General features: G+C 53.9%; 4 protein-coding genes across 4 annotated transcripts, besides 1 other annotated feature; 3 read left to right on the forward strand and 1 right to left on the reverse strand.

Annotated features, from left to right (window-relative positions):
* Positions 1-2331: 2331 nt before the first annotated feature.
* ACLA_077640 (alpha/beta hydrolase) lies at positions 2332-3360 on the forward strand (the record flags this gene model as incomplete). The annotated part of the gene is made up of 1 exon (XM_001270442.1): positions 2332-3360. One exon carries the CDS (start codon positions 2332-2334, stop codon positions 3358-3360), a length of 1029 nt encoding a protein of 342 aa, XP_001270443.1.
* Positions 3361-5399: 2039 nt separating this feature from the next.
* ACLA_077650 (uncharacterized protein) lies at positions 5400-6531 on the forward strand (the record flags this gene model as incomplete). Its single annotated transcript, XM_001270443.1, has 2 exons — positions 5400-6229; positions 6510-6531. The coding sequence occupies 2 exons, from the start codon at positions 5400-5402 to the stop codon at positions 6529-6531; spliced, it is 852 nt and encodes a 283-aa protein (XP_001270444.1).
* A 1811-nt stretch (positions 6532-8342) lies between these two features.
* Positions 8343-8393: a microsatellite.
* Positions 8394-9184: 791 nt separating this feature from the next.
* Positions 9185-21329, reverse strand: ACLA_077660 (putative hybrid NRPS/PKS enzyme; the record flags this gene model as incomplete). The annotated part of the gene is made up of 6 exons (XM_001270444.1): positions 9185-12093; positions 12152-14667; positions 14728-16912; positions 16975-19917; positions 19987-20625; positions 20690-21329. The coding sequence occupies 6 exons, from the start codon at positions 21327-21329 to the stop codon at positions 9185-9187; spliced, it is 11832 nt and encodes a 3943-aa protein (XP_001270445.1).
* A 491-nt stretch (positions 21330-21820) lies between these two features.
* ACLA_077670 (cytochrome P450) lies at positions 21821-23811 on the forward strand (the record flags this gene model as incomplete). Its single annotated transcript, XM_001270445.1, has 8 exons — positions 21821-21910; positions 21974-22208; positions 22271-22314; positions 22370-22445; positions 22498-22683; positions 22738-22910; positions 22977-23476; positions 23562-23811. The coding sequence occupies 8 exons, from the start codon at positions 21821-21823 to the stop codon at positions 23809-23811; spliced, it is 1554 nt and encodes a 517-aa protein (XP_001270446.1).
* Positions 23812-23988: the final 177 nt, after the last annotated feature.

Genomic DNA, 23988 nt, shown 5'->3' on the forward strand with positions numbered 1-23988 from the left:
ATTATAACTATAATTAGTAGTTATATAATACCATGGCGTAATCCCTAGATAATAAGGTAGGCGTACAGAGACTTTTGACGTAGAACTGTAAGTTTCTGTGCACTTAAAAAAGATCAACACCAAGCAAAAACATGCAACAAAAAGAAAAGTTAAAAACATACAACAGCCGGGATTCGCTGGTGGTCACCCACCCAACTACTAACCGGCCGGCGTGTGGCTTAAGTACGGCTGAGCGGACGGGAAGCCCTGTTCTCCACACCCTGTGGTCGTATGTGCTTAGGTAGAGAAAAGGATAAGTTTTATTGTGCGCGAGGCCATGATTACTAGAGGGGTTGGGACCAGTCGATTTCTCAAACTATTACTGGGAAGACTGTTTCATGATGGTTTATTGTTGGGTCTAAGAGATACGCATGACAGTTATGCATCAAACACTAGCGAGCTAGTGGCTAATTGAGCACATTCCATGCTGGGTGAATGTCTTCGGGTGGTGGGAGCGGTTCGAGAACTGCCAACTTGATGCCACAATATATATGCATCACTCCAAGTTAGGGATAGAATGCGCCCCAGGTCACCAGCAGAGAGGATAAGGTATTGATTGCCGCCAAACCAATATGAAAACCAAATTTCCATATAAATCCTTCGGTCAAAGACGAGATCAAATAAAACTGATACCATGCTCTCGACATCCATGGAAACAATCCCAATCAATTGTCGCCTCAAAATCTCCTAATCTGACCACTATAAGGAACTTGCTGAGTCCTTTCCTACTTGTAATCCCGCCCAGGCAGCCTTCGCTATTAACCAAGTCCAGTTTCCTATTGACTGAGTCAGCCGTGGCGTCATATCTATATGCAAGAGCGCTCTTGCGGGTGTGCTTCAGACAAATCTGACAGGTCTCAGTGGTCATGAAAGTAACGATTGCTTCAATCATGCCTGCCTGCTGGTGAACCAGCCAGGCTGGAAATATCAGCTCGTCGTCCTGGTGTATTAAACCAGATACCATCATACCATTTGGTATTCCCGTCATGGACCGATGCCCAAGAACAAACTGGGTGCAATGTATTCAGCTGACCGGAATCATTTGCCATTAACATTATGGAATCAGGTTTTCCGTCTGAAAGTTTCCACGAGTACTCATGGTGCTCATGGTAATGCGCTCTTAAATAAGGATGTAGCCTTCAACCTCAAATAGCAATCCAGTAGTTAGCCATCCCCTGCATATTTATTTATCCATCTGGCACATGGATGTTACAGGGGGTAATCTTCTGGTCACTGCAACTTTGTGGGGTGCATGTGTTTATCTCTCACCATAGTTACTCATTCCATGTGCACCTAGGAGCTTCTGGATGATGCTAATTCGGCTGTCACCCTAATAATTACTCCTGGTAAGGACTTCTTCTTGTGCTATAGCCCCAGTAGCTCTGCCAAAGATTATGTGATGTGTCCAAGTGCGTGAGGGTCTTGGTGTCGACGGGCGAGGATAGAGGCAATCATATTCCTGAAATGATATGGTAATCAATCAAAAACCCAGCTTCATGGGTCACTAATTATGAGCGGTGCAAATGAACAGCGCTGGACTCGGCAGATCCCTGCAGTGGTTCCTTAGATTTATGCAGGTGCGGACCTGGCCCGCTGAACTAGATCAGCTGGATGGTAAGTGCGTCACAGTCAGCTACGTAGATACTAGATAGGTAGTTCTGATTCGAATATTTCTGCCTGATTTCATCTAAGCTCAACGTCTGCAACAAAAAAAAAAAACAAAAGCTGATTGCCTAGATTCTACTAACCCTCAGCACCATTTGGTAAGGGACCCCGGGTATGTGTAGATAGATTACTTCCAAGCTCCCAGTTGGCATTATCAGTCAAGGAAGTCCGTACGAGGAGCTGCCACTGGCCGTCAATGGAAGCCTAGATTGATGTTCTTCCCATGTTTGACATTGCTGAATCATGGAAAATTACTCTACGATATGATCTTGTTATATTCCTTTCCATTGGTGAGATTCTCTGGAACAGAAGTCGGATAACTGATTTCGAGCATGTGGCAGGCCATTCACTCGCTACACCAGCGCAAATATAGATAGACTTTATGTTGCGTCGAATTGTCTAAGACGCATAAGAGATTGAGAATGTGGCGCACAACCCCCGTCCCAAAATTGACTATCTAGTGCTTATTTCACAAGAATACCTGAGGGTCATCCTTCATGACGTTGAACCATTCTCTCACCCACTATTTCCGCGTGCAGTATAAATAGTAGCTCAAAGCCATACAGCTCTGCCTGTTGCACCGGTCTTCTCTGATATCAACAATACAATTCTCAATCCTGATCCGTTATGCTGCTCTCCAGCTTCCTCTTGTTGTTCGCCTTAGCGCCCTGTTTCTCACAGGCAACGGCACTAAACTCGATTTCATCTAATAATGGAAGACTTGCACCGCTGAAGAAAGCAACAACTGCCAGCCCCAGCTCACTCATCGTGGAGTATTACGAAGCCGGGCCCTCTAGCGGTCCAGCTGTCATTCTGGTCCACGGGTTTCCATACTCAATCGATGCCTTTGTTTCAGTCGTACCCTTGCTTGTCAACCAGGGCTATCGAGTCATTGTGCCTTACCTCCGCGGCTATGGTGGAACCCGATTTGTTCATCCCGACACCCTGCGCAGTGCCGAACAGGCTGCTTTGGGGTACGACATTATTGCACTGATGGATGCCATTCATCTCGACACCGCAATTTGTGCTGGATATGACTGGGGCACTGTCGCCGTGAATGTAGCAACAGCGTTATGGCCCGAACGCTGCACTCGCATGGTGGCAGCCAACAGCTACCTCATTCAGAACCGCTCTACAGCCTGGCAACCCAGTGACCCCAACTCAGAGGCCACCAAATGGTATTACTACCTTTTCCTCACTCCGCGCGGGGCAGCAGGTCTTGCGGAAGCCCCCAAGGAATGGACACAGACGCTGTGGGAGAAAAATTCCGTGGGATGGAATTTCACCGAAGAGTATCTAGACCTCACGGTCACTTCCTTGCTCAATCCAGACTTTGTTGATATCGCGGTCAATTTCTACCGAAACAGACTCCTCTATGCACCTGGTGACCCGGCCTTTGTTGACCTGGCAGATAAGTTGGACCATCAACCTCCCATCACCGTTCCGTCTGTGACCCTGGATCCCGAAAACAGTGTCGTTTTGACACCAAATAACGGGTCAGCAACGGCGAAATTTTTCACTGGACCACGCTGTCATTATCAGATTCCTGATGTTGGGGAGAATATACCATACCAGGCGCCTAAGACATTTGCGAATGCGATTATGGAAGTTTCACGTCTGAGTGCTTCCAATACCAAGTGTGGTGGCATCTTCTGATCCCATTCTGTTCTTTCTTTCCCCCCCTTCTTTTTGACATCATTGGTATATCTGTCGTCACATCATATGTTTTCCGCAATGCCTCTTCATGTGCCTGTCGTCTCGACGAAATTCAAACAGCTAGATAGTGCTAGTCAGCAGCCGTTCCCTCCTACTGTAGTATAGAACCCTCAGGGGCCTTGTTGCATCACCCCAATAATCTTATGCACAGTCATCTCCTTTTACATTTGTCTATCAGATCCTCCTAGAATCGTATAAGAGCAGAGAAGTAATCAATATTAATTACACAAATGTTTCTGTAGGCTTATAATTCTAATCACATTACCGTGTTTGCAGCAGTCATATACTTTAGTGTACTGATCATATGTATGATGCGTGACAGGTCAAGGGTTAACAGCGAATATATCTTTGGATGATCGTCCCGGCCTGATTGGCATCCCTCTCGCTTATAACATCACAGCATTCACTGTGAATCGTAATATTGCCTCCGTCGCAACAGTGAGTCGACGTGATTGTTCAATCGAGCCATACAATGATGTCGAATGAGATATCAAGGTTGGTGCATCTACAAGGACAAATCTTAGTTTACGATGCCAGGCTGGTCCAAACAGCCTGGCCATAAATGTGATCGGTTTCCGCTCTTTTAAGAGCAACATCAATGAAGACCAGGCATCGAGAAGTGAAAGCGCCTATCACTGGAATGATTTATGCCCTCGTGTCTCTAGAGGCACAGCTTAGGCAAGATTGAAACCTCAAGTTTAGCCGTGCTGGATGATGCCTGGCTAGAGTAAAAAAGTACATAATATACACCCCTTCTTAGGTAGTTTGCTGGGCGCCTAATGGGCTGGAATGTCAGCGACTATCGCAAAGACAAAATATCTGAATGAGGCTCTCCTGGATAGCGGTTTTAATGTATGCCGTGGAATCAGAACATATGCAAGAATTCCAGCTGGTAACCTTAGCTAGGAAGAAATATCTCTATAGGCGCAGTGGGAGTGGCATAAGAAATGAATTACATTACTCAGGATGCAATGAATGGTGAAACATAATATCTTGGGTTCTTCGAAGCTAATAAAGACACCCAAAGCGTGTGTTGATGCTCCCAGGACTGCTTCGTAGCCAGATACCTTGCTTTTTCCATAGGGAAAGTTGAATGGTATGAGCTTAATTGCTAGCAAGACAAGTTGAAGACTATACGGTCATATGAGGTCAACCTAACTCAGCAGAAGAACCATGGTTAAGACGAGTGGGTTGTTGATAACGTCTCAAAAGGACATGATTATAGGCCATGATAGTATAGGAGAGCAAGATGGCTACAACATGGGCAATGTTGACTATTTGGATCAGTACCTCTATGTAAAATATATCCCTTGCTGAGGAAGGCCTACCAGCAGGGTTTCTACCTCTGGCCAGCAACTAATTCCTGCTTGTCATTGATACTTTGGATTGTCTAAGTTCTAGTGCATACTGTGTTGCATTCTTGAAATAATTCTAAAGTTGCATCGAGCTGGAGGTGCTTGTTTTGGTCAGGGCAAGGGATAAATAAACACAATATGATGTACACGTATAGCAGTTATCAACAATCAACCATCACACAGAGTACTGTTAAAAGCTGTTATTGAGCATTCCTGTGATTCATCCTCTACGAGGAACGGGTAGATATCACTTTCTACCGGACAGGATCTGACTTCTCTCTTCTACTTCCAAGGGAGATCACGCACATGCTAGTGCTCAACTCATATGTGTCAGTGTAGGTATTATGTGCTTAATGCATATTTTCATCTGTTTCAAGATTTCTTTAGGAATTTCAAAGGAGAGAAAGAGTCACTAACAAGTTTAGGTATTGGTATGTAGGGGGACACATAGTCCATCAGGCATGTAGAAAACCAACGCATTTAGGACGCCAACACGACACTTGTAGCCCTATAAATACAGAGGCGTGTTTCGAGACACAGTGTTGCTTTGAGAGTCCTGATTCAATCATAATTCATCACTGTACTTTGTACCGCCCGCTCATTGCATAACACCCATCGCGTACGATGCATTTCAATTTCTTGAGCACGATATGTCTCCTGGCTCTATCCGGGCTCGGTGCGGCGTCCAAAAGAGCTGTCGCACGAACGCTCAACATTGTCGCACACCAAGATGATGACCTGCTCTTTCAAAACCCAGATATTATCCATGACATCGGGTCAGGGCGCAGAGTTCGGACCGTCTACCTTACAGCGGGAGATGCGGGTCGCGGATGGGAATACTGGACCAGTCGCCAGGCCGGCGCCATGGCCGCTTATGCCGAGATGGCTGGTGTTTCGAATGACTGGGAAGAATCGGATCTCGGTATCCCGGGGAAGGACATTCCTCTTTATACCTTGAGCGATAGGCAGAGGATCTCTATCGCGTTTATGCATCTACCCGACGGCAGTATTGATGGAAACGGGTTCCCGAGCACAGACAATGAAAGTATGGAAAAGCTCTGGAAGGAAAGCATCCCAGAGATCCGAACTGTGGACGAATCCGGCACGACCTACACCCGACAGGAGCTCATTGACACCTTAACCACGATTATCGACGATTTCGGTCCAGACGACGTGAATGCACTCGACTACCTCCATGACTTCGGCACAGGTGATCACAGTGACCATACTGCCGGCGGTCTATTTGCAAATGAAGCAGCAATTCCCTCCGAGTTCCCTGGCAATGTTATCGCCTACATAGGATACCCCACCTCAGATCTACCCGCCAATGTCGATGGTGAGGACTTGGAAGAGAAGAAAGCCGCGTTTTACACCTATGCAGCTTATGACGATGCCGTGTGTTCAAGCGATGAGGCCTGCGCTGGTGGTCCATACGAGTCTTGGCTGGCTCGCCTGTACACGTCGAATTGATATGATTGACAATGTCGTGATGATTGGGATTTGTTTGGTTCGGGCCTTGATGTTATATAAATGAAGTAATTTCCCCTGGCTATCCATGTACAAGGACGTGCCACTATCTAGTAAGGGTTCTGAATAAGTGGGTTTTCATCTTGCTTAATTTGTTGCTTTCCATAAGAAGACTGCACAGGAATTGCATCGTCCACCCGGTAGCTAGGGCATTCATTTGCAATCGGTAAACCTTGAAACATATAGATATGCAAACTTGACGACTAGATATAATCTCTCTGGTTTATAGCCGGAACAAAGTACTATCGGGAAAACTGTTTGCATTGTGATGGATACCCACCGAGCTGCGTAGAGAGCCGGGGTGAGGATTGAAACAGGGCCATACCCAGGCGGCTGCCCTTCCTGCCAATAGTGAGGTGCTTGCTTTTGTTCATCATGTTTCAAGTTTATTTCTCTACAGATAAACATCTTGAAAGCCCCTTGTAATCCACCACACTTTACGCATTGATTTGAGCCCATGCATGAGGTCTTCATTTGTGTTGACATTTCCCTTGCAGTTGCCGCTACCACGCGGTCTTCGTTTCGTCGCTAGCAGTTCGTCGGATATCAGTTGCTTGATTCCGCTCGACTCGGACTGTAGCCCTAAGATCATATTCTGGTATTCTGATTCACATCTATAGGTTTCTGCATCTTTCTTTTTAGAACGCTAGGTCGTGGGTTGTAAACTGAAGGCTTTAGATCCTCACGCCAGTCTTACCAAAACAGCTAAGGCCAGAAAGGTTAGGGTAATCCAGGGCAAGGTGACCCATTTCGATTACGGATGACCTCAATCCCGTCCGTCCTCATCTCGTCAATTACTGCATATAAAGCTTCCATCCATCCAGCTTCTCCAGATGGGTTTTCAACGGGCTCCTTGGATTTATTCCAGTGCTTTTCAGAAATTAGACGTAGCTTATCGTCATCTTCGCGTAGTATATCATGAAAGACATTGTTATCAGCGTACTGGCTAAAACTAATGGGTACCTCATCGTCTAGGAAGATACTGGCGCGCCGAAGATGGCCGCCACGATAATGTGCATCAGTCAGTCGTGACGGACTAAGCTGAAGAAGGCAGTATTATAGGGATCTCTAACAAGCTGTTGATTCTCTCCATATTAAACAGCGCGACAGGATAGAGATACTAGGTGTTTTGATTGCGCTCACTGAGGGAATCATGCACAAGCAAAGCTGACCTAGACTGCTCCAATGGTATTAACCAGGGGAGGGGGTGTGTGTCTCCTTTATTTATATCAAAATGTAATGCTCTTCTGGACTTAAGGCAGAGTTAAGTTAATTTTGGGAACAATATGATATATCAGGCCGCCCAGACGAAGCATCAGAAGACAAACAACACCAAGACTAGCGAGGGAAGAATCGCAGCCAGGGATATTTCACCCAATCATTCGGCTATATCTTCCCTGTCTAATATAATATGGAGGAGATGAGATGACACTGTGACTGGCGCTAAGCACAGCCCACGCAATCCTCAACTAAACTAAAGCCAGGTGTTCTAGTCTGACACACTACCTTCCAAGCTATATGTACAGACCTTGAGTTAGTGGTCCTCTATAGCGGTGCTCATCTTCTTTCATGATATAACTACCAACCTCTACTTCGCTACAATTTCTACTGCATGCGGCAGCATGTCATTTTTGTTAGTACTGCCGCCCGAGCTAACCATACCAACACACCATGGCCTGCACTGTAACTAATATATTTAGAGGAATTCATCTTGTTGGCCATATGCCCCTTTTTCTATACTCCATTGCCTACCCAACTGGCCAGATATATTACTGCTAGATGGGGGCTAGTGGATCCAAATAAGATCTATTAGATGGTTTTCACCACAGCACATGTGGGAGTTAATAGATACAGGCCTGCCCGGTAATTATTACTGATATTGTGGCAATGACTCAATTTTTTGAAAAACCTTTGTACTAATTAGTAGTGATCTTCCTCAATATTATATTCTATCAGGGATCAGTATCCTGGTGATTGTGCTAAGCAACTACAACTATGTGGACGACCCAAACTCACATCTACATGGCTGGGAAAAGATTGATCTGGTACTCTTTAACCTAAATATTATCTGGTACTCTTTAACCTAAATATTGCAATTACATGTGTTGCCACTAGACCATCTCCATTGAAAACTGTTAACTTTAACAGATGTGAGAGAGTCTTTTTAATGTTTCTCCGTGAGCTGTCATAACATGGTCATTCAGACCGAGGGGGGGAGAAGGCCTTAATCAACAATTCACCTGGATGATTATCACACTTCTAAAGATGTCCAGTAAACCCACCTTACACACTTGCAGGGGTGTGACGAGGTGTGGTCTACCAGCTTGGACAGCAAAGACTGAGACACTCCTGGCTGCCTAATTCATGATTGACTTATGGCTCCGTAGCTAGTTTCAGGGCCTACCTGGCACATTCAGGCCAACATAGGGGGTAGTGACCGCCGGCCTGCATGGTCACTGCCTCACTGGAAATTGCTTGCAGAGCGTACCTTTGACTATGATTGGAGAAGATGCTAGGGACTCGATGGGAGTGCTTAGCTTAGGGTTGCATTTGGAGAGATTACCATGGGCTATACATATCTGATCCATGGCAGCATATAATTTCCCCGCCAGCCAGGGATTCAGTGTATAAAATAGTGGCTAGCCCATCTGCCCTTAGGGACCTGCTGCCACTCGGCCGTTACGCTGGCAGATGCATGAATGAATAATTGCACTGATTTGAATTGTTCCCCCGCTCATCCCTCATGAACTATACTAAAAACGATGATACTACCCAAGAGCCTAAACTCAGTGAACTCAAACTGGACATGTGTTTGCACAAGTATAATTCAAACTATAGTCAGCGTAAATACAATCCACCAGCAACAAACAAAGCATAACCCATCACCGTCGGGACTCCAACTCCCCTCCATCCCCCATGAACAACACCTGACTGGTGACAAAATACTCTAGCCCGCTGCGCTTCATCTGCCCGATCCACTTGAGGAGCGGGATCGTCGGTAGCGGGGTGTCTCCCCTCTCCTGTTCCATGAAACGCTCCATCCTCTCGATGTCGATCCGCACGGGGCACTCGTGGTGCACGAAGCGAGGGACCGGGTTCTTGTCGTGTATCCCAGCTTCCTGGATCAAGGCACTAGCCAGGGATCCCGCCGTGTGATGCACGGGAACCATCTCGAAATGGCCCTTCGTGCCGCGGAAGTCGGGTTTCAGGGAGAGGGAGTCGATGAAGGTGAGGAAGTGCTGCAGGGCGGGAATCGTGGATTCCTCCGCAGATGATTGGGTGGTGGGAGCAGGGACGAAGCGGTGGATGGTGGTTGGGATGTGCAGCTGTGTTGTGGCGGCGTGGAGGAGTTGTTCGCAGACCCAGCGGGTGGCGATGTATCCCTGGGATCCGTCGGTTGGGGGCGGATGGGCGGCGACGGACTGCGCGACCACACTGTCTGTTCCTTCTACATTGGTGGGGAGGACGCCCGCGGTGGAGATATAGTGCATCGGGATCTGGCGCGGAGCAGCGAGTTTGACGAGTTCCCGGGTGGGGAGGACGTTACTCGCACGCAGGAGGTGGTAGTTATCCCAGAAGGAGCGGACGGCGCCCATGTGCAGGATTAAGTCGACTTCTTGGGCTAAAGTGGTGAAGGTGGATTCAGACAGGCCGAGGTATGGGTCGGAGAGGTCCCCTGCATGTGTGACGATTTTTTCGGAGGTCACGGCGAGGGTTCGCGGTGTGCCGGGGGTCTTTTCGCGGAGGCCAATGCAGTGGATTTGCCGGATGTGAGGGTGGGAGATCAGTTCGGTGAGGATATGTTTGCCGAGGAAGCCTGCGGCGCCGGTGACTAGGATGACGCAGTCGGTGGGTTTAAGGGGGTGCTGGGTGGGGGTAATGGAGGAAGAGAGTGCCGTCGCGTCGGGTGGGAGCGCGGATTCTTGTTTCCAGTCGATTGCGCTGACTATAGTGCTTTCTTCAATCAGTTGGGCCATGGCGCTGAGGGTGCTGGCTTCGAGGAGGTCGACTAGCCGCACTGTTACGTTGAACAGGTGTCGGATGCGGGATTGCAGGCGGACGACGAGAAGGGAGTTCCCCCCGATGGTGAAGAAGCTGGTCGATGGGACAATCCGCAGGCCGAGCTCCTCCGTGTGGAGGACCTCTTCCCATACGCGGCGCAGTTGAAGCATCGTCTCCGTCAGGACATCCGCTGTCTCGGAGGACACGGTGCGTCGCGGCAGAGGAAGTGCCTTGAGGGCCTTCCGGTCAACCTTGGAATGGTTACTCAACGGCATGCGGTCGAGGGGAATGGCCACGACAGGAACCATGTACTGCGGGACAGGCAGATGCTGCAAAAGATGGTCGAGGAAAGCCTCCTGATTAGTGACGGCATGGTTCGGGGCAAAGACGACATGGGCCACCAGCAGAGGAGGATCGCCGTCGCGAAGAGTCACCGCCGCTTCACGCAGAGCCCCATCGGACGCCTTAACGATGTTGCTCTCGATGTCCCCGAGCTCAATGCGCAGTCCGCGGATCTTGACTTGTGCATCACCGGCGACTCGGCTGTGGAATACCATGGCTCCGTCAGCCTGCAAGTGCGCAATGTCCCCGGTCCGATACATCCGCGTCCAGCCCTGGGCCAGATACTCCGGGGTGGCATACGGATCCGGGTAGAAGTGATAGTCAGTCAGCTCGGGATTGTTCAGATACCCCAGCGACACCCCTGCACCGCCAATCCACAGCTCCCCGGGCATGCCAACGGGGACGGGTCTTTGCTGCTCATCCAGGATGTAAGCTGCATAGTTAGGCAGCGAATATCCACAGGGAATGCGACCTTCAGGCTGTTTCTCGCGGTACGCGATTTCCATTTTAGTTGACGAGATGGAGATTTCCGTGGGCCCATACGAGTTGAAGAAGCGCAGTTGCGGCAAGTCCAGCGCCGCGAGCTGCTGCAGAAGGGTTGGGGTCAGCGACTCTCCCCCTCCAAAGCCAAAGCGCCAGTTTTTCGCTTTGCGTAGGTTGGCGTTCCCATAGTCCAGCCACAGGGCGTATTCTGCTGGGGTGGCCTTGGTGTAAGTGATGCCCTCTTCCTGGATGATTTGGCTGACTTCAATAGGATCTCCCCGCTTGCTCCACGGAACAATATACACAGTCCCACCGTTGGTCAGGCCCGTATAGATCTGATCTGAGGAATGGTTGAAGGTGAAGGCGCTCTGCTGTAGGGTGCGTTCGGCGCGCAACCCCCACTGGGTCGTGTAGCCCTCGATCTCGTTGCGCAGACCGGAATGCTTGACCACAATCCCCTTGGGTTTACCAGTTGATCCACTCGTGTACAAGATGGCGGCCACCGCATCACCGCGCGAGACATTAGGCACTCGTTTGCTGGGCTTCACACTGGCGCGTGAGACATTGATCACCTTGGCCTGGGTTACATTCACCTGGTCAATATTCTTGACCGTGGTGAAGTCCACCAGGATGGCTGCTGGTTCGCAGTTGGCGGCGACATCAGCCAGGCGCGGCAGAGGGTTTCGCAGATCCAGCGGAACATAGACGGCCCCCAGGCGCATGATGGCAAGCATTGAGCAGGGCCAGTCTGCCGTGGCATCTTCGAATACCAGGACCCGATGACCTTCCTGAACACCCGCATTCTGCAGCTCCTCGGCGATGGCCTCAATGCGGTTGATCATGACGGCGTAGGTGAGTATCCGTCCGTGGCCATCCTTGAGAGCAATCCGGTCCCGGTTGGTAAGAGCGATCTGGTCAATGCGAAGGGAGAGGGTTTCCGGCCATGTTGATTTGAGATCCAGCCCTATAAAGGTCAATCAGTAACGGTTTCGATACATTTGTAGCTTATGGTATTGACTCACCGCGCCCAACATCGACTGCGCGTTTCCGTTGCTCGTCGCTGAACAAAGACACATCTTCCAGAGCCAAGGAGGTGTTATCAACAAAGGTTTCCAAAAGATGGACATATGTATCGAGCAACAACTGGGTAGCCGTCGGATCATACAACCCGGCCTGAGTCCGGAAGAGGACAAGCGCACTGTCAGCGCTATCCGTGATATCGAGAGTCATGTCATAGGCCGTCCGTCCCGGATGAAGCTCCACCATCTCCATTTCCGTGTTTCCAAACTGCTGCTTCTCCTGGTGGCCTTGGCGATAGTCAAAGAAGGCCTGGAAGAACGGGCTGTACGATGCCGAACGGGGCACGTTGAGCTCCTTCAGAAGCACGTCGAACGGGACGCGGGAATGATGCAGCGCCTCGTAGGCCTTGTCTCGAGACTCCGCGAGGCAGTTCCCGAAGGACTGGGTTGACTCGTTTTGGAACCGCAGGGTAAGAAGGTTCAACAGGAGACCGATGGTACCCATCGCATCACTGTCGTTGCGGTTGGCATCGGCGATTCCGATGGTCAGGTCTTTTGCCCCGGTGAAGCGGAAGAGCATCGCCCGGAAGACAGCTAGGTAGAAGTGGAAGGTTGTAGACCGATGGGCTTTGGCGCGCTCCCTGACTTGGTTCACCAGGGTATTTGGCAGGCGGTACTGGACCTGGTTCACATGGAAGGCTTTCATGGGCGCGCGTGTGTTCAGCTTGGCTACAGGCAACAGCGGCAAGACCGGGTGGTGGCCGTCGGGGAATTCCTGGCGCCAGTAGGCAATCTCCTCGTTCATCTTGCCCTGCTGGAATGCAGCCCGTTGGCTCCGAGAGAAATCCGGCAGCTGGCGAGGCGGCGGCCCGAGAGGCTGACGTTGATATGCCTTCTCTAGATCCGACAAGAAGTTCTGAAGACTGACACCATCCATGAGAATGTGATGGTAGTTGAAGAGAAGGTAGTTCTCCGTGGGTGACAGGGTCAAGAGGATGAGACGTAGCACCTTCCCACTGGCGATGTCGAAGGGGATGGTCTTCATAGCAGCATACTCCGCGTGCAAGTCTTCAATCTGGTCGATCTTCTTTCGCTCCAACCGGACCACCGACTGACGGAGGACCTTCTGATGCGCGAGGTCCGCTTCCTTCTCATCGGCCACAAAGCACGTTCGGAGGGATTCGTGGCGGTTGGTGACAAGACGCACGGCACGCTCGAGGTCTCCCACGCGGAGATTGCCGGTGATGCGATAATAGAAACAGACGTTGAAGGTGGTCTGGTCTTCGATGAGCAGGCGGAGGAACCAGAAGCGCGACTGGGCAAACGATACGAGCTCGCTCTTCACATATGCGGGAGAATCGGGGTGTTTTTCCTCCTGGAACTTGGCCGCTTTCTCCGCTGCCTCCGCCAGGTTGACTTGCTTTGCCTCCTCTTCTACTGGGGGTGTGGACGGGGTCTCCAAGGGAGATCGACTACCCGACGAGGGCCCCGCAGATGAGGCACTGGAGTCTTCGCCCTTAGTTGCAGGAGGGGCGGCTGCTGGCTTCGACACTGTCGCAGGGGGTGCAGCAGCAGATCCCCCTAGATTTGGCAGCAGAGTCTCCGGGAGTTTCTCCAGGGCCTGCTGACACAGATCGGCCACTGAGCCCCCTCCCAACACCTTAAGAACAGGCATATCAGTCTTGAGCTCCTTGAGGAACCAACCCCGGACCTCGACCGCAACCAAGGAGTCAATCCCCAGTTCCACCAGCGGGACGTTGTGTCCAACCTGGTCATCGCTCAGTCGCGAGATCATCGCCAACTTGGCTGCGAAGCAGTCTTTGAGGATCCTGAACGCTTCCTCCTTGGTCGTCACCTGCGCTAACTGCTCCTGAACCGGCAGGGCGCTCTTCTTGCCCTCACTCGCAGCCCCTTGCCCACGTGCCTCGATCACCTTATGCGAAAACCGCGGGTCATGGAACCAGGCCACGGGAACTTCCTCGTCATCGCGTGCCGTCCGACACCCCGTGGTGATCACCGGCGCCAGAGCCGAGCTCGGCGCTCCAGCATGAATTGCCTCAGCGAGCAACTGATGGAGATCTGTCTCCGAAATCGCCATGAATCCGAACCGAATCAGCTGCTCGCGCGCAATGTCGCCTGCCCGTTCCATATACCCAATCCCCGCCACCCGGCCGATCTCCAGCGACGATCCGGCTAGTCCCCGGCTCCGTCGCTCGCTCACCAGGCCCGTCATGTACGCGTTGGCGGCAGTGTAATTGGTTTGGCCGCTGTTGCCAATCACCGAGGTGAGCGAGGAGAGCACAATGAAGAAATCCAGCGGTGTGGTCCCGATGACCTCGTTCAGATTTTTGGTCCCGATGATCTTCGGCCGCGTGACACGCTCCATCACCTCGAGGGACATCTCTGAGAAGAGCATGTCGTTGAAGACTGCTGCACCGTTGATAACGCCTGCGATCGGGGAACAGGTGGTGCCGAGCTCGGAGACGAGTTGTTCTACCTGCTCCCTCTTCGTTACATCCCTGTACGCTGTTAGTTGTGCGTGCTTGGAGGGTGAATTTGAGGAAGAGGGATGTACTTACAGGACGTCAAATCGAACCGTCGTGCCGAGCTTCTGCATGGCTGCCTGCCACTTCGGGTCGGCCTTCGCATTCCGGCTGGTCAAGCAGACCGTGCCAGCCCCATGGCGAGCCATCCACTCGCAGATCGATTGACCCAACTGGTTGGCTAAACCAACCAGAAGGTACGTCCGATCTCGTGAGAAGTAGCGGGTGGCGTCGAGAGGGCGCACCTCAGCTGGTACAGTGGCTTCGACCGTCCAGTCGATGATGCTGGTGGGAGAAGACGAAAGCTCTGGGTCACTGATCTGGCTAGGAAGGACGGCTGTCTGGGCTGTGGACTCTGAGGCTGTTGTCGCAGTAGCTGCGATTGCCCTATTGACCGCTCCTTTGAGGGCCTCAAGAAGAGCGGCCCTGTCGTCACTGGAAGAATGATTGATAGCTTGAGCACGAGCCAGATCATGCACGCTGAATTGCTTGCATCCGAAAGGCAGGTATTTCCTGATCTGACTCTCCGGAGACGCAAGGTCAATGAAATGATTGATCCCCGCGGGAAATTGTTGCTTGAGCAAGTGCTCTGGAGTCCAGGGGTTCAGCTTGATCCACGTCGCGTCTCCGGTGGTAGCACTCTTGGTGCTGAAAGTCACCTGGATGTTCTTCTCCACAGCCTGGGAAGTCAAGGCTGAAGGCAGCGAGCCATCGGGGCCCGGTTCATGCAAGAGCAGATGGCTGTTGGCGGGGACAGAAGCCAGAATCGATGTCGCGAGAAGGTGATTGGCTGTGGAAGCCAGAAGCGCAGCGCTCTGGTCGAGATCAGCAATATCAATGGGGAGGGAGGCCAAGGGAACGCTGCGAGAGGCATTCGTGTCAGACAAGGCAATGACCGTCTGGCCTGTGGCCTCCCTGGTGCCAATGCCGACAAAAAACATTGATCCACCTGTAACAGCGAGAGCATGCAAAGTGGACTGTCTGATCAGCACGGCCTCGGGACTGCTATCCCAAGGCTCCTCCCGCAAAACCAAGGACGCCCCGTCATCAGCCTGAGGAACAACCCGCACCGTTCCTTGACGAGGATCAACAACCTCGCTTACCGGACGCCGAAGCGAATTGATCCGAGCATTCTGCTCGTCGTTGGGCCGAATCCGCGGCACCAGGACCTGACCCTTCTCAACGTACAACTCAGGCTCCAGGGACCACAGCATCTCCTTGTCCTCCCACTCGACCAGCGCCGCGAGACGCACGACGCTCTCCGTGATCACCCGCGAGGCCACGACGACGTCCTCTACCTCGTCTAGATCCAGGAACTGCAACGTCAAATGCGGCATCTCGTACGCGATCGAGCGTCCGAATCCGATGCTAGCGTAATGGTACGGGTTCCCCGCCCGAGCGTTATGTGTCACCCAAAGGATATTCTTGGACAGCTCGAACAGGCACTTCAGTCCCTCCATCTTCTCCTCGCTCAGTCCCTCGAACATGGGCTCGCTCAGATCTAGCAGCGAGATGAAGGTCGCCATGGGTGAGATCTCGTCGTCGTCGGTCGGGAGCTCCTCGAGTACCGTGACCTTGTCGCAGAATCGCCCCACCAGGTCGGAGATCTCCTCCGCCAGACGGGAGCTCTCCCACGACTTGCCTGCGAGGATGACCAATTCATGCAGACGGAATCCCCCCTTGAAGGAGGACAGTGGCTTCCGCAGCAGCTGGGTCCGGTCATTGATCGCCTGCGCCGTGAGGACGGAGACGGGCCACACTCGTTGATCTGCCTCAGCGCTGATCGTGTCGATTCCGGACAGCCCAGCCTTGCGCAATGCGCTGTGCCAGGCTGAGGCAGATGCTCTCGGGCCGTCTGATGATAGCGAGACGCCAGCCAGCAGGGCCTGGATCCGAAGGGGCTCGTGCGTGATCGCTGACGCGACAAGATAGCCACCGGGCTTCAGCAGGCGCCGGATATTTCCCAGCGCTGGCAGAAGCGACGAGCTTGTATAGAGGCTGTTGGGGAGAATGGCAACATCATAGGAATGGTCCGTGAATCCTTGGGCGGACGGAGCCTTGGTTGGATCGAAAGCCTTGTACGCGATCTTCTCGCCGTGGGCCTGGAAGGTCTCGGCCACTGTGCCGAACATGTCATCGGAGGTGTCGGTAAAGGTATAAGACGAATAGGCGTTGCCGATGGCGCTGAGGACAGCTTCGGTGACATGACCGCGTCCAGCCCCTGGTACGATTGTTAGCATTTCAGTACTTTCATCGGTTGGGGGGGGGGTTGATAATCTTTACCGATTTCGACAATCTTCGCATGTGGGTACCGGTGAGAGATCTGCTGCACCGTCCGTGCCAGGCCAGCGCTTGCGCGAGCAAACCCTAGGCCGCGAGTGAAGCATTCATCGAGGAGCGGCTGAGCTAGGGTCTCCGTTGGGAAGCTGTCTCCTAGAGTCGCAAGGAGCTGCAAGTCGGTGCTCTCGGGATACTGGCTGATCAACGCCTGGATAGCCTCTTTCCCGTCGCTGATCCACGCTTTTGTCGCCGATGAATGCTGTCCGCTTGCAAAGGTCGACAACAGACGGCGGAGACTCTCCTTTTCATCACCCGCCTTTGCCTCCCACGCGCGCAAATAGTAATACGCCACCCGGTCGCAAGCCTCCGCCAACGCGACCTCCTCCTCAGTTGGGTGCTCATGCCCAGTGGCGACAGCCGCATTGGGTACCGCGACACCATATTCCGTAGTGGAGAACATGGGACGATCGTCAGCGGCCGTGGCAGGGGAGAAGGGCTTCATGACCAGCCCTTCCACCTGCAGCAAGGTCTCGCGCCCGTCCTCGGAGAAGACATCCACGCTGCTGTAGAGCGAGATGGACTCCGGTTCATGCAACACGGCGGACAGAGGCAGCTCGACAGAGGCCGAGGGCAGCGAGGCCGACAGCTCTGGGTTGACGCGGACGCACTTGATGGAGGTCGGCACGTGGAGGGACCACAGCTGCTCGTCGCCGGGGCTGGTCTGCGCCAGAAAGGAGGCCTGGAAAGCCACGTCCAGCATAGTCGGATGGACAATCAGAGGCCGCTCGTCATCGGAGTACGCGTACGTGGCTACGGTGGCGGAGGCCTGGCCCAATCGCCGTTTCGTCTCGGCCAAGGTGTGGAAGGGGCCGTTGTAGCCATACCCCAAATCGGAAAGGGTGGAGTAGAACCGTTCACGGTCGATGGCGGTCATGTTCGAGTCATCCAGGGGAGTGGAGGCGAGGACCGAGAAGGATGGTGCGCCGTAGACAACATGCACTTGGCCACTTGAGACTAGCTCCATGCCCAGCGAGCCCGTGTTCGGACAAGCGTAGACCGCGAAGTCGGCCATTTGGCTGCTGCTGTTGTTCGTTGATGCGCTCCTCGGACTGATCCCAGTCAGAGCCACCAGGGTCTCGACGGCGAAGCCCGCCCCGTCGTCGAAGGTGATGGCACGGTCGATGGTCAGGTTGCGGACTTCCAGCACCTGCACACTCCGATCCCCGGCCAGCCATTTGGCGGCTTCCAGCGCCATAGCCACGTACCCTGCCGCGGGGAAGACGGTTTGCCCCTGGAGCTGATGCCCATCCAACCAAGAGATCTCGCTGGTTTTAAGGAAGTTGGTCCAGCGGAGGTCTTGGTCGGTGTTGTCGGGGGATGGCACACCGAGAAGGTCATGGAAGGCGGCACCGCGTTGTCGCATCTTCTTCGCTCGACGAGACTCATGCCAATGGACTCGATCGCGGCTGAACTGATAAGAAGGCAGCCCAACAAGGAGCTTTGGCGCTGGCGCTGCTGGGGTCACCAGTTGGGTATAGGACTGGAAGCCCACGGTGCCCGGGCCAAGATACGTCCACATAAAGCCCAGAGCATCGGAGAACGCCTCGACATCGCTGCTCCCTCGACTAAGCAGCCCCGTGTACGGAAGTGGGGAGGAAGGGCGCACATCGGAGATGTTCTGTTGTGCTGGGCCCTTCAGCGCCGGATGAGGCCCAACCTCGATGGCCAGGTTGAGAGTCTCGTTGGCGGCGGCACGTTTCACCGCATCGGCGAACAAGACCGCGTTGACCATATTGTCACTCCAATAGACATCCTGCAGCTCTTCAACCGCCGCCATAGGCTTGCCACCGGCCCGCACACTCGAGAACCAGGTGCACGAAGAATCCCGGTCCTTGATAACCTGAATCTGACACGCGCGCAGGGACTCAATATACGGTCCACTGCACGGAAGCATATGGTGGGAGTGATAGGCCGTGTCAACCAGCAAAAGCCGCGCAAATTTCTTCTCCTCGTCAAAGACGCGCTTGGCATGGGCAATGGCATCGGCATCACCGGACAGCGTCAAGCTGGCGGCCGAGTTATGCGCGGCGATGCGGATTTTGCCCGCGAACGCGGGCAGGTCGATCAATTCCTGGGCGTCTTCCCAAGAGGTTCCGACCGCCAGCATCGCGCCCTTCTGGCCTGTCCGTCCGTGCGCCAGTTTGGCGTGCACACCACGGTAGTAGGCGATGCGAATGGCGTCGTGGGCGGAAATGAAGCCGGCCGCGTAGGCTGCGCCAATCTCGCCGGAGGAGTGGCCCACCACTGCGTCGAAGGTGATGCCTGCGCTGCGCAGGAGATCAACTAGGACCACTTGCACTGCGGTGCACAGGGGCTGTGAGAGAGCCGCCTCGCTGAGGCGAGACTCCCCCTTTGGAGCCAGGAGCTCATCCGCGATCCGCCAGGAGGGACGGTCGGCTTCTGGTAGCGTGGCCAGGGAGTGGTCCAGTTGCTCCAGTTTTGCACGCACGGTGGCCGAGGATCGGATTAAGTGGGCACCCATTGTTGGCCACTGTGCTCCCTGGCCGGTGAAAACCCCGAGCAGGTGCGGCGTCGCTGGGGTCGAGCGCACGCCGGCTGGGGTCGGTGGTGTGCTCTTTGCTTGCTTGACTTTGCTTTCCAGACGGGAGACGAGACCGTCTATGGTGGAGGCGGCCACGGCAGACTTAAAAGCAAAGGCTGACCGACGAGATTGTAATGTCCAGGCGAGGCTGTGGAGGTCGATGGTCGGATTGATCTTGAGATAGTCCGAGTACGATTGAAGAAGAGCGACTAAGGTCTCCTCCGTCGTAGCCGAGAAGACGAACGGAGTTACTGGTACTACGGGCTGCTGCTGTTCCTCATCGCTTTTACTTACCGTCGGCTCGTATCCCTCGATGATTGCGTGGCCATTTGTACCTCCAAAACCTGTTCGACGATTAGAGAAGAGCGATCACAATCCCACCCATCGCGGTAGCCCAAAGGCAGGAAACATACCGAAGCTATTCACACTGGCCCGCCGCGGCACCCCTGCCGGTAAGGCCGGCCACTGTATCGGGGAAGTCGGGATCTGCAGATTTGTGTAGTACTGCTTTACATCCGGATTCAACCGGTTGAGCAACATGTTGGGCGGGATCACACCGTGTTGGATCGCCAGCGACGCCTTCAACACACCGGCCAACCCGGCCGTCCCCTCCGTATGGCCGATGATCGTTTTGATCGAGCCGACATACAGAGGATTGCCGTGGATGGGCTGGCTGCCAAAACAGCCACTGATGGCAGCGGCCTCGCGAGGATCGCCAACCTTGGTTCCCGTCCCATGCGCCTCGAAGAATTGCGGCCTGTCGTCGGGATTGCTGAGGTCGAGACCGGCCCGGGCGTAGGTGCTGCGGATGAGGGCTGTCTGAGCCTCAGAGCTGGGGACCGTCAGCCCGGTGGACTTGCCGTCCTGATTGACCCCGGTGTCGCGGATAATACTCTCGATGTGGTCTCCATCGGCGATGGCATCACTCAGGCGCTTCAGGATGACGGCCGCGACACCATCGCCACGCGCATAGCCGTCAGCATCGGCGTCCCACATGCGCGATCGCCCGGTTGGCGAGAGAAGGTTCATTTTGCTTTCTCCCACAAATTGCTCTATGTGCTCGACTGTCAGTCATTCTGCCGGTTGTGGGCCCCGGATCGATAGATGGATACATACCAGGCCCTAACAACAACTCCGTTCCTCCGGCAACAGCGACCCGCGCCTCGCCCGCCCGCAAAGCCCGCACACTCTGATGCAGAGCAACCATACTCGAAGAGCACGCCGTATCGATAGTCATCGACGGCCCATGCCAATCAAAGCAATACGAGATCCGATTGGCGAGGATCGCGCGCGAGGTACCGGTGGAGAAGTAGGTCGGGGTGCTCTCCAGGTCCCGAATGAGGATATCGTTATAATCGACCGACATCGTCCCGACAAAGACGGCGGTGTCGGAGCCTCGAAGCCCCTCCAACGGATGGCCTCCGGACTCGAGCGCCTCGTAGACGACCTCCATGAGCAGCCGCTGTTGCGGGTCCATGGAGTCGGCCTCGTTGGGGCTGATGTTGAAGAAGCCGGCGTCGAAGATGCGCACATCCTCGTCCAGCATGTAGGCGCGCTGCACGTTGGTCGTCCCATGGTGGGCGCCCTTGGGGTGGTAGAACCCCTGCAGCTCGAAGCGGTCCTCCGGGATCTCTTTCGAGACATCCTGCGGGTTGGACAGGAGCTGCCAAAGGCGGGATGGGGAGCTGGAACCGCCGGGGAAGCGGCAGCTGCTGCCCACGATGGCGATGGGTTCGGGTTGTGGATGAGGGACCATGGTTGTGTGTTGTTCTGTTGCAACTGTTTGACTGATGCTCCTGTCCAGGATGTGTGCCTTATTAAACGAAAGCTTCGATCCATTGTGATACGCCTGGGTTCGTCAAATCTTGGACATGTACTAAATCGCCGATTGATCACCCGTCGGGGTCTGCAGAGTTAGTTCGAGCCCTAATCGCGGCGCCCGGGCGTTTCGGCCGTCGTTTCGTCTCAACAATTCGGCCACTATTGCTTTATCTCACCTTTGAAACCACCGATGTCCGACGGATTGTCTGGTACAAAGCACCGAAAATTGGCACGAGGCGCTAATTCTCATATCCAATGAGAGAGTTCGTCTAGCCACTTCATCACTCCAGTATACGCGTTGAACATTCGGCGAGGGAAAAAGCTGAGTGGTTTCAGAATATATACTCGGTCGAAGTATTGGATGCGCACCTAGCTTAGCTGCAGTCGGTCTCCTCCAGCGCTGAAACACCTTTGACTGGAACCAAAATGGCAATAGGCACGTTGGTCATGGACATCGCCATGAGAGCAGAGCGGTTGGCAACACCGCGAGCCATTCTAGGGATCGCTGCCGGATTGGTACGTTGGTTCTTCTGTCTGGACAGGAGCATGTCCATTGATTGACTCACCTTCTCTGGAAAGACCTTCATCTACCTTCTTAGCAAGGTGATCTACGCGCTCTGTCTGGATCCCCTCCGCCATATTCCGGGGCCTCGTTTCAATGCAGTGTCCATGATCCCGTACGCGAGACATTTGCTTGCCGGCACGACGGTTCAAAACTCTGTCTCTCTGCACCGACGGTACGGGGACGTGGTACGCATCTCGCCCAACGAGGTGTCCCTCATTTGTGGCGAGACGGCGTTTCCCGATATCTATGGTAGTGTATTCCCCAGATCGCAGAACATAAGGCAGATCACGGGCTCATTCGGTTGTCTGCAGGGTTTCGGACGGGAAAGATGAAAGGGCATTTGAATATGGCCAAGGTAGGCTATTCGAACCACCTCCCACCTGATGAAGCGTATCGGCCAACCTCAGTAGGACCCGGTGTGGTATGTGACTCCGAGCAATGGGGCGCCATCTATCTTGCAGGCAAATGATGAGGACCACTCTCGAGGTGTGTCTGTCTCCTTCTCCGTTCCACTCCATGCTGCTGACCCTCTCGCTAGGCCGTCGTGTGCTCGCCCATGCCTTCAGCGACAAGGCGCTCATGGGCCAGGAGCCCCTGGTCCAGCGCTACGTCAATCAACTCATCGATCGACTGAAGGAAGTGACATCCGCCAACGACGAGCCGGTGGACATGGTGAAATGGTACAATTGGACGACGTTTGATGTGATTGCGGATCTTCTCTTCGGTAAGCTTGCTCTCACTGGCCGCGGTACTCTCGATGATTCCTGATGGACTGCAGGGGAGCCCTTTGGCTGCCTCCAAGACCTCTCGACCCACCGATACGTCGCCCTCCTCTTCGAATCGCTCAAATCCCTCCGGATGATCTACATCCTCGCCTACTACCCGTGGCTCCGCTTCCTCGGCAACCTCATCGTCGACAAAGGCCTCATCCAGAAACGAAAGGAATACGCGGTACAGTCTCCAGTATCCTAGTATACACCCCCCCCTGCATGCTAACACGGCCGAGGACAATGCCAGACCTGGGTCTCCACCCAAGTCACCAAACGAATCAACACCGCCACCCCGCGGCCCGACTTCATGAGCCACATCCTCGCCAACAACGACACCCGGGGCGTGAAGCTCACCCGGGCGGAGATCGACTCCAACGCGACGCTAATGACGACTGCGGGCTCCGAGACCACGGCCACCTTACTCAGCGGGGCGACGTATCTCCTCCTCACGCACCCGCGCGTCCTCCGCACGCTCCAGCACGAGATCCGCTCGGAATTCCCCACCTACGAGTCCATCACGCTGGAGGCCGTGGCCAAGCGGACCCCGTACCTGAACGCCGTCATCGCCGAAGCCCTCCGCTTCTTCCCGCCCGTGCCGGTGGGATTCATCCGCCGGGTCCCCGCGGGCGGGGAGATGGTGAGCGGGTATTGGATGCCGGAGGGGACCGTTGTCTCGGTCAGTCATTACGCGGCGTATCACTCGGAGCGGAATTTCGGGGATGCGGAGAGCTGGGTTCCGGAGCGGTGGTTCGTATCCCCTTCATCTTTAGTCTGTAAGGATAGATAGATTGATTGAACTGAGCTAACTAATCGGGATTTGACAATGCGCCAGGCTCGGAGACGAGAGATACGTCCATGACAAGCGCGCCGCGTTCCAGCCGTTCAGCTTCGGGCCCCGCAGCTGTCTCGGCCGGAACCTGGCCTACGCGGAGATGCGGTTGATCCTCGCCAAGATGGTCTGGTCGTTTGAGATGGAGTTGGCGGAGGGGTCGCGTCAGGATTGGTTGCAGCGGTGTCGGGTGATGAGGCTTTGGCAGAAGCCCGAGTTGGAAGTGCGGGTGAGGGCGAGGGTGGTTGCTTGATTTTTGATTTCTGGGGCGGGGAGCGACGATGATCCATGGATCTCTTGAACTGGGTGTGGGACGGGAGCATAACATCGTTGATCCATCTATGTATTCTCTTTTCGCTCGAGGAATCTTGGGCCCTATATCGGAACTGGAGAGATAGGATCGAAAGCACCAACATGTCCTCTTACTCCG

The sequence above is a fragment of the Aspergillus clavatus genome, genomic scaffold (assembly GCF_000002715.2).
Source record: "Aspergillus clavatus NRRL 1 1099423829803 genomic scaffold, whole genome shotgun sequence".
NCBI lineage: Eukaryota > Fungi > Ascomycota > Eurotiomycetes > Eurotiales > Aspergillaceae > Aspergillus > Aspergillus clavatus.